The 10975-nt window shown below is 32.8% G+C and overlaps 1 protein-coding gene across 1 annotated transcript in view; it reads left to right on the top strand.

Moving 5' to 3' along the window:
- Positions 1 to 9834, top strand: part of SPPL2A (signal peptide peptidase like 2A) — a 28848-nt gene extending 19014 nt beyond the window's left edge. Inside the window, exon 15 of the mRNA XM_025038812.1 lies at positions 6078 to 9834. Coding sequence (XP_024894580.1) covers positions 6078 to 6152 — 75 coding nt within the window. The 3' untranslated portion in view covers positions 6153 to 9834. The remainder of the gene's footprint in view (positions 1 to 6077) is intronic.
- The last annotated feature ends 1141 nt before the right edge of the window (positions 9835 to 10975 follow it).

Genomic DNA, 10975 nt, shown 5'->3' on the forward strand with positions numbered 1-10975 from the left:
GAGTCAAAGGTGATTTTGGGAAGGCTTTTTAAAGAATATAAAAACCTATGTTGAGACTTTAAGCTGTGTTCCATATTGAGGGAACCATGTCTTCAGAGGGAAGAGTGCATGGCACATTCTAGGGACCAAAAGGAGTTAAGAGTGACCATAATGTTGAGTAGGAGTAAGGGAGCTGTGGGAAATGAAAACTGGAGGAGGAAATGAGGTCAGAGCCTGTAGGGTCTTGTAGCCATGTTAAAGGGTTTGGATTCTGTCCTAAGAGCACTGGAGACGATTTGATTAACTGATTATGACTTAAGGGTAAGGAAGATGAGCAACATGAGGAAATTTTGTTTAGAGTTGGCATTAAATCCTTTTTTTTTTTTTTTTAATAAATTTATTTCAGTTAGTTTCAAGAATATAGTACATGGTTAGACATCTATAATGTTCATAAAACGATCCCCCCAAATGCTCCCTCCCTCCCCTGGCCCTCTACTTAGCAATCATATTAATGCTAACTGCATTCCCTCTGCCGTGCTCCCCATGCCCAACTATCAACTATTGATTTGTACTTCTTTAACCCTTCACTCCATCTTTACTTACGTTAGAATTTAAATTTGGGACTGTTAGAACACATGTGCTATCTTATAGAATTAAATTATATTTCTTGTCATTTTCATCAGCAGCATTTCATTTTTACTCATAAAATTTTCCTTCCCCTTTAATATAGCTTTTAAAGTACTTTATTATTTATTATTTGACAATGTAGGAAAATACAAGAAAATTAAATCCACCCGTAATCCCACCACCTAGATAATCTCATTCTTAAGATTTAAGTAAGGTTCTTTCTATGCCTTCCTAGATAAATGGATAGGGGAGTAGTAGATGATACCATACTCTAAGTAATTCTCTCTTGTCTTCTTTCTCCACTGCATGTTTGTGTTATTTAATTTTAAATTCCTTGTAAGAATCATTTCAATGGCTGTATAATATTTTCTTACTTGTACTTACCATACATTATTTCACCATTTCCATTGACCCAGTAATTTCTCTTCAGCGGTTCATCCAGAAAATGATTAAAAATTTGGGCAAAATTGACATGAAAAGATGTTCATTAGTGTACTTCTAGTCATCTTTGTTGTATTTAATGACTTATAGGTTAATATTATTGGCAGTTAATGAACTAAATTTTTTACATAGACCCTAATCCTGCTTTTACTTTGTTTTTCTTTTTGTATTTTAATTACGAAGTAATGCATGTTTGCATTTTTTAAACCAACAATACAAAACTCTAAATATTGAAGGCTATCTTCCAACCCCACCCCTACCCTGAAGGGGCAGCTACTCTGAACAGTTTGTGTGGAGCGTCCACATCTTTTTTATGCCAACTCATACTAAAAATAGTTGAATATTTAGAGATGTTTTATAGGTGGATATAACAACATTGTGTCTCTTTGGAAATATTCTACAGCTCATTTTTTCTAGGGTTTAATGTAGCACCTTCTTTCTCTCTCCATGTTTATTGAGGAGAAAGGGTTGTAGATAAGGAAGGAATTCAAGCATGGGATGCTTTTATGTTACCTATGAATAAAAGCTCTGCCCTGGACCATCCAAATTTTATTCTTAAAAGTTATGATCTTGAAAAAATTATGATCTGCTACACAACAGCTACCTGTAAAGGGAACAATCTTTGCAGTTGGATACAAAGCAGGTACTAAATCACCCCAGAAGGACAGACTCCAGGGCTTTCATCATGTGACATAGTAGCTAAATAAGGATATTGATTGTAGGAAAGTCCTTTAAAAGTGTCTGAAAAGATAGAACAACTTGGTTATACACTTCTCACTTTTGTAGTGTGGTGTCGTAATTTTACTAAATAAAGACATTCAAAATGTAAAATAACACATAGTAATAAAAAGCGTGGAGTCTGCCGCCAAATTGCCTGTGTATGAATTCTGATTTTGTTAATTATTAGCCGTGTGATCTTAGGCACGTTACTTAATTTCTTGGTGTCTCAGTTTCCTCCAATATAAAATAGGATAATAACCATCCTACTTAAGAGGTTTGTTGTACTATATATAGAATGATTAGACTAGTACGTGGCACAACGTTAAGCACTTTAAATGTATTTGCTATTATTATTTGTAGGAATTGGAGTTTTACGCTTTGGTTTATTTGTTGTTTTGGCTGTTATTTTTCAATTCATTAACTAGATTTCCATTTTCCTGGTTTGGGTATCAAAACTTTGGGTCTTTGTTAAATCTGGTCCCTTTAATTTATTTGTAAAAGGATTTGATACCCATCACAGCTGTTTGTTAAATGCAGTCATTTTCCCACTGTGCACTAGATTTTAAAATATGAAGAATGGATATTTGCTGAAATTTTAAGCAAGCTAATTGTAGGATGGTATAAACTGCTGCCAAGAGAGAGTTCATTTTTCCAGAAAACTAGCATTTTTAAAAGTTATACAATGTGATGCCTTCACAAAATTATTTTCCTGTTACTATGAAAAAGAAAAATCTCTCATTGCTTTTTGTCCAGCCTTTGAAGTCAAAATTAATTTAGTTTGAATGTTACCATTTGTGGTATATTATAGGTTATATACATAAAGTATATTATAGGTTTTGGCATCAGTTCTGGCAAATTACTTAATCTCTTAAGACTGTCTCTTCATCCATAAAATGAAGTTGGATCCACAGGCAGGTAGGAGAATGTGTAATCCATAGTGGTGAGTTAGCCCAAGACCTGGTGAGTCAGGTGAAATCAGATAAGGCTGGGCAGACGCTGGGAAAGGAGACCAGGGAACCTCAACAAGCCTGGTAAAACAGAGGGAGACTAGATATGGACCCCTTCTGTGTAAGATAAGCCTGAGGGTCAGCTCTGAAGACAACTGTCAGACACCTGGTTCATCTCTTAGGCTAACAAGTGTAATAATCATTTCCCTCCTCTCCCTATCTCCATTACCTTTATAGTATTGGCAGTCTCAGTTTCTAGAATATCCCTTATGTAACTCCCAACTCATAATCAGCCTTCTCCAAGCAGACATCCAAGAGTTCTCTAACTGCAATTAAGTTCGTTCACCTTTCCCCATATTTTTTTTTTAGACTTTGTACTTTAAATACTTATTAACATCTGCCTTCTGATGTAGATATTTATGTGCCTCCCTAAGTTATTAGCTCCGAAGTGCCGATAACAGTGTTTTATATACTGGAAATTCTCAGTGTTACTGAAATTCTTCCTGCAAAGTAGCTGTAATGTTTGGTCCTTAATCCACTAACCTTTAGTCAGTTTTGTATGTGTGTATATAAGCTTCTTGATTGTTTTTTAGCAGCCCTCATAAAATTACCAAAATTGTTATAAGGTATAAAAGTGAGGCACTTTAAAAACATTAAACTAGACCTCTATTTCTACAATCTGTATATAGAATCATTTTTTTTGCAGATGCTAAAAATTTTTGCTGCTGTTTTGAAATAACTCAAGATAAAACAAATAATATAAAATAAAGTCAGAATCTAAGGCAATGGCATCTTTGTTTATGCTGTTAATCATTTGGTTATTCTAATGCCTAATATTAGCGTGGAGTGCATGAACAGTGGTGGTAAAAAGCAGGGCTTTCCACTGGAGACTTCTAAATGTAATGGGAAGCCCTGACAGCCTTTTTGTGTTGTTTTCAAAGGGCAAATTATACCTCCCTTGTTGTCGAAACTTAGAGAGACTTCATAGAATACTTAAGTATTTTACATGGAGTGTTACTGCCCTTTCCGTGAATTTCTCTGATCAAAATAAGTAATGTTTCTATAGGATTTCACTAAAATAATACTAATTTCGAAATCTCAATTGTATATTTTTTCTGTAGCTCAAAGCTACTTAACACTTTTTTTCTAGAATGCTTCAAGAGTACAGTATTTGACTCCATTTATTTGATTTTACTAAAAGTCTTAGTTCTAATTAGTATAGAGTAAATAAAGGTGTATTTTCTCTAGAGAGAAAAATCAGGCAGTAGTGTAATTACTTTGGCATGTAGAACAATTAAAAGAAATAATCATCTTAGGGGATTTTTGTTTGTTCCTAATCCTAAATCAGTACAGTTAGATTTATGCAGCTATCTCCAATGGGCAGTTTTACTCTGGGTGGGACGTAAGTTTTCAGTTTGTTGATATCCAGTATACAATGGGTTTGTCTCTGTTAAATGTCACTAGTGCTTCTAATTATTTTTAGAAGTCACAAGCTGTGACTAACTAGTCAGAGTAGAGATACTTAGAACAACTCTACTTTAGTATCAACAACTCTCCAGTAACTCTCCTGCTTTAATGAGTGTTTTATTAAACTGTTTTTGGAAATTGGTTTAATTATAAATAAGCAGAGCTATCAGTAAATGATATGTTTCTATATTATTTTCATTGAAAAGTCAGTAAAGAAAGGTAAATACAGAGTAGAGAAGTTTACTTCTCAGTAAGTTGATTTTTAAAGTGTTTTTTAAAACTAATATAGTTCTATACTTAGGGATTAGATTCCCTAAGTTATAGAACTAATATAGTTCTATACTTAGGGATTAGATTACAGTACCAATGAGGTGCCTGAACATTAGCAAAGTAGAGGCATATTGGAACTTAAAGTATGTAGGCTATTATTTCATTAGGTTACAGGTACCAGGGTAAACAGGTCTTGAGGAAGAAAGAGGGTTTCCCCACCATCCATTAGGTGAGGTTGCTTCCATTCTCTCTCACCACAGCTCCAGCCTCTTAGACCCAGAGCTTCTAAATTCCTAGAAGAAAGGGGGGCTAAATATATCTTACATGCTTCTCCTTTCACTCCTTCATTTAAATTGTGACTAAAATCAACTCTTCAACAACTTCACCTTATGTTTCATATAGTAAAATGCTTAATAAATGTTACCTGCCTTGATTTGACTTCTTCTGTCCCTCCAGAAGAGCTACGCACATGTAACTACCTTCATATAGGGGATATCTTTGGCAGACAGAGGACCTCAAAACTGACTGGTGATTTGCGATGACTCAGAGTATCAGCAAGTTTGAGTTATATAAGCTGTCTCTCTATACTTGAGACTGTTGTCAGCTGAAAGCCTCAGCTCATATTGTATTCTTCTTGTCTGGCGAGTCCTGAGACCCTATTTGGAAGTGCTTCAGACCCTATTTGGAAGCTTCTCTGCTTCCTCTTCCAAAAAACACTAAAGCTTATAGAATCAGTTTACAAAAATAAGAACATTTATCTTGCTGGTCTTTTCTTCTGATTTTTGATAAAGGAGAAAAAAAAGTGCATCACAATACTGAAATTTAATCACTAATCTAAAAATCTTTGACAATATTCACAAAGACATTAAGTATTTTTTTCTATTTTTAAGGAATTTATCTGAAGAACAGGGTAAAAACACTGAAAATATTTTAAGCACTTCTTCCTTCATTCCCAAATATGGAAAGATTTTTATGGGAATATAGGAAGAGCTGAAGTGATCATTTGAGAAAAATTTAACTGGTAATTAATTCCTCTAAAATAGTCTATAGCAAACGTATTCTTGATTTTGTTTTTAGATATCATTTGACCTTAAGTACCTTGAAGTTACTTGTTTTTAGTAGAAATTTTTGTCATACAATATTTCCAGAATTTCATATCATTTTTAAGTTGTCTTGAAGTCAGTTCAAGGTGTCAACCAGGCTGCACTGTTCCCGAACCAGCAAGTATTCTTACAGTGAGTCGTGGGGCCATTTTTAGTTTTTTCACTTCTAGGAGTGGACGCTGATTGGTATAGTGTCCTGGAATAAGCATCAAGAATATCATCCTTTTACAGTAGGGTTCCCATTGGCATGAAGGGCAGTATTCATTTAGGGAAAGGGAAATAGTGAAGGTCCGGAGAAAGCATTTATCAAATTGGCCCTAAGTCCAATGATTGGGCTTGCCGAAAGGTTCAGTGTCACTTCAACCACATCCTTAGGAGCATGGATGTTGAACCAGTAAATTACTCCAAAAGGGAGTGCTCAGGTCCATAGAGCACTCTGTCATTTTTAAAAATTGGGAATCCGTTTGCCAAATTAGTGACAAGTTGAAAATTTGCATTTGCTAACATGTTTGTTTATACCTAGATGATGGACCAGCCGGACTATGCAACAAATGAAGAAAACTCTGTGACTCCTGGTGAACAGATTGTCCAACAATAATATTATGTGGACCTGCCATAATGCGTCAATTGATTATCTACAAATAGAGTTCAACTTTTAAATTGACTTTTGAATTGACAATCTGAAAGAATCTCCAATGATAGCTTGCAAATATGTATTTCTAAGCACTGGTACTGACAATTACATCATAAATAATTAAAATACATTTACTTTTAACTATGTTAAAGTTGTGCCTTCACATTAAATAAAAGGATATGGCCTGTGTAATTTTCAGAATGTATTATATACAGTATATTTTTCTAAAAAAAAGGTCTTAACTCACCCCTGCACTTTTCTTACTGAAATCTGTTCTTTTTCAACTCTAGTGACAGATATAAGTATTTCTGTCAAAGTGAGTTTCCGAACAGATTTTCTTGTAAAGGTTTATGCAGATTTTATGATCTATAGAAATAACTATTTAAGACCATGCAAAAAGGCAGTTCAACAATGAAATTTTGGTCTTTTATCACTGCAAAAGTTAGAAAAATATAACTTGGGAATATACATAAATGCATATTTTTATAGTATAAGTTAACAAAGATTCCAGTCCTTTTTTTAAACTTGAGAACCTAAATTGTTTCAAATTGCATATGTATTATATTAGATTATTTTTCCAGATTAGAGAAACATAATATATAGAACTAGTCATTAAAAGGACACAAAAACTGAAGTCCACAGTTTTCAGTGGTCTGCTGTTTCCTTGAAGATGTAGCTTATATTTCTACATTAACATTCAATTTCACTACAGCATTTCTGATCTCTGAAGTTTGGTTCTGTTGATGTTAAGGCTTGATATTTTGTATAAATTATTTTTTTATCAAATTGTATATTGATACATATAGCTCGTTGTTTGAGTGTAACATCTCTAACAATCCTTCCCCCACTTTTTTTCCTGATTCCCACTCCTTTCCCCAAAGGAAACCTCTTAACCTTTTAATATTTTGGTGGAGGATGGTTTACTAATATACAAAGTGTGCTTCAGAGGAAAGAATTGGAGACAAAAGACAGAAGACTGGGTGTTAGTTTCAATTTAATTATATTACAAGAGTTTGTGTAAACTGTCTTAGCTCAAGACACTTGTGTTTCAGTTTTCTCATCTATAGAATGAGTAGTTTAGACCAATTAATCACTCTGGTACCTCCCAGCTTGAAAAAATCTTTTTCATTCTTTGCTAAATCTCAGATGTGGCCTTGAACGTTCTACTGGGAGTCAAACATCAAATTATCTTTCCGTTTTCTTATTTTCTCTTGAGAAATTTCCAAATGACAAGTGATTGCAAAGGCAGCAGAATTTTGCATTTCTCTGTAAATAATATACAAGATATGTGAATAAATCTATGATCTTTCATTCTAAGTCCCGTTTGATTGATTAAAGGATAAAGCTAATGTCTTTTAAAATGATTCAGAGCTTTGATTCAGAGCTTAAATTTAGCATTTGAGAGAATTAGATGTTTTTGTTGGTTAACTTGCTGAGTAAATTGTAGATAGAGAGGCTCTCTTGACAGCCCTCTATCCACTTAATACACTTATGGGTTCTTTGATAAATGATAAGTAAGTATCTGACAAGTAAGGGTTAATCTTAATTTTGCCTCCATAATATCATTTGAATTTTTTCCAAAGAATCTGATTTAGTTGGCAGACTCTGATAGAGAGAAGAGATTAAGTGCCATTTTAAAGCTCCAACTATATTTTGCTTTATAATATCAATAAAATGTTTGCCAAAATACAGCTTTTTTAGTAAAATTATCTGCATTCTCATCCCAGCTTTTTGATTTTCAAAAGCCTCAACCACATTTTATGAAGAATGTTAAAGAAAATTTTACATGTAGAATTCTGAAATTTTGGCTCATTGATACAAATTCTACTCTATCCAACCATTATTTAACAAGGAAGTTAAACCTTGTTCTAGTTTGCTATTAAAATCTTATTGATTAATTAGAAATAAGAAACAAAAAGTGAAATTCTTTGTTTCTCCATCCTCAGTGTCAATTTTACATTGTACTTAAACAATTCTTCAATCAACCCAGCTGAAAATATTAAGAAAAATTATAAAGTACAGAAATATTTTATTTTGGGAATCAAAATGAACAAAGGGTAGGGGAGATGAAAATTTGGCTTTTAAAGGCTGTATCATGTCTTCTCTTGCCCTCCTACAACCCATAACTTTAAGGGGAAGAGAAGTTGTTTTTTCCTAAACATGTCAATAAGGTTACTTATTGAAAAAAATTATTCTTAGAAATTCTCCCTGAACATTTTTGTAGCTTATCAAATAACTAAGTATCTCAAATTGTAATATAGGTGATTTTTACTTCAGTTTAGTTTAGCAAAGATAAATATGAGGTTTGTTAGGAAAGACCTTGCTATTCTAATACATTATACTTTCTTCTGGCTTGTATTCTTTAGATTAGCAGTACCTTACTAGTAGAATCTGCCATTTCTCTTTTGAAAGAAGAAAACTTCAATCCATCTGTTGTTGGCATTCATAGATTTTAAAGTCCATAGAGATTTTGGTGAAATGGTGCATTTACAGTAAATACAAATGAGCTTTCTAATATATTTTTTTTTCTTTCAATTTTTGCCTTAGGTATAAGCAAACATGGTTTTTACTTTTGACCAAAAAATATTTGAACTAATTTATTTAAGCTTGATCTCTAAATTATCAGCCTGTTCTCAACCAATGAGACATCAAAAACACGAATTACATTTCAGACTGGTAGAATGTACTAGTTTGAAAGGCTTTATATTTATCCATTAATGAGGAAAAGAGTTCGATTTAAAATCATGCCAAATAACAAATTCTACAGTTAAAAACTTTATTTTCAGTGATCTATTTATCGCAGAGATAATTCTAAACAAGTTGGGGAAGGTAACGTAAATAAAATAAAAATACTGAATATTGCTTCCTGGAAGGAAGATACTCTGTAAATTAAAGAGATCTGAACCAAATTACTCAGTGTTTTGGAATTTGAAAGAAATTGTATAGTATGCATGATCTGGATTACTGAATTTTCAGTGTAAACAAAATGATTGACAGTAATATACAGGCCATGTTCTAATGAAGACCATATGTGTGAGCTTTCTCGTTTAATGTTTCTATACTTAAGGACATCTTTTGTATCTAAGAAATTAATCATTGGGGGGAAATTATTTCTTAAACTAAAGTTTTACTATAGTCCCATATTGCCAATTACAAGAAAAAATATATAGAATATTTAATGTCATGTGTTTCTTTGATTAGGCATGAAAAGTATTGTAAACAACTAATATTCCTTTGGAATATTGATTGTTTTAAAAAAAAAAATAGCCGAAGTTTATCTGGTTAGCCTGCAGAATTTCATAGTAAAACCAATCAATGTAAATTTGGCATTTTATATCTTCTGTTGTATTTTGTTTAACGAGAACCTTTTTAAAAATACATATGATTGAATTTTTACTTTTTAGATGATTGGTTTGAGTGTGGAATTCTTTTTTTTAACACTTTGATATGTAAGTTATATAAATTAATACTTTATAACACTATTAGGCTTTTTTTATGGAACATGATTTAAAATTAAAAAATTTTTTCAAGTGTTAATTTAGCAGTGCTTTAAAACTCTTCATTATGTGCCAATACTGACAAGAAAAACAATTTTTAATGTATTGAATTCATTATGATATTCAATAAATTCTATTTTAAAATGAAATTTGAATGTTTTATTTTGACTAGTAAAAATAATGGAAAATGGACTAAAAGTGTACTACTAGATCATATTCACATAAGGTATAAATGGTAATAATCACTTATGAAATCGTGTAGTTGTATAAGTCTGACAAATTTCCATAAAACCTAGATTTCATGTGGGTCATTTATTGGAAATTTATATTGATACATAATAGCCCTTAATAAATATTTATTGAATTAATGTATGTACAGACTTTTTTACTGAGAAAGTATCATAGCCCTTGTGATGAACAATTCTGGCTTTTTTAGCTTTGCTGATGTTGTTCCCACAAATACTACGATCCTCTGCCATCGTACTTCTTTTTAACTCAGATGTGGTTGGCCCAGTTTTGTATCTGGAGCATGTTTTGTCTTGACTACATGTTGGGGAAGTCTTGTTCCCTCCATGTCCTGCTGCAGAGGAACATTGTTTCATCCCACAGGCCCATGTCTGGAAAGATGCATAACAAACTATTATGTACTTGATTTTCAATCTTCTCACGGTTAGATGGCTGAGGGACAGGGGTAAGAAAGTGATTTATTTTTCACTATATATGTGTACTTTTTGCATTTTCTATCATGTACTTCTACTAAACTTCAAAATACAAATTATAAAAATTATTATTTTTCTCTTAATAGGCATTCATACTAATAGATGGTTAAATAGTAAATTATTTGTATTGTTTTCTCTTCCAAACTCCTGGAGTCATGTGATTGGGGAAAGTGTGGAGAGGGTCTCAGCATTCTATATGCAGACATTCACTCAAATACCATTTTCAGTGTGTTACCCATGCATACCCTCAATTGTTATTGGTATCCTCCCCTCTATTTTACTGTCTCCAGAGAATAAAACTCCAGTTTTCTGCCAGAGTCTGGGAGGGACATTTACTCAGCTATATGAAATAGGAGAAGAGATCCGTAGCTTTTTGTGAATGATAAGATTAGAAAATAACCATTTCATAATCCCAAATGAAAATTGTTTTAGGCAATGGTTATCAGCATATGAAACCATTAGATGAAAGGAAGGCCTTAAGCTGTCAGCACCTGAAATCATTGATAAATCTTAGAATTACCAGAAGTGGGACAACCAGACATTGTAGGCCTTTCAATATGATGCAGTGTGA

The sequence above is a fragment of the Pteropus alecto genome, unplaced genomic scaffold (genome assembly GCF_000325575.1).
Source record: "Pteropus alecto unplaced genomic scaffold, ASM32557v1 scaffold86, whole genome shotgun sequence".
NCBI classification, from domain to species: Eukaryota; Metazoa; Chordata; class Mammalia; order Chiroptera; family Pteropodidae; genus Pteropus; species Pteropus alecto.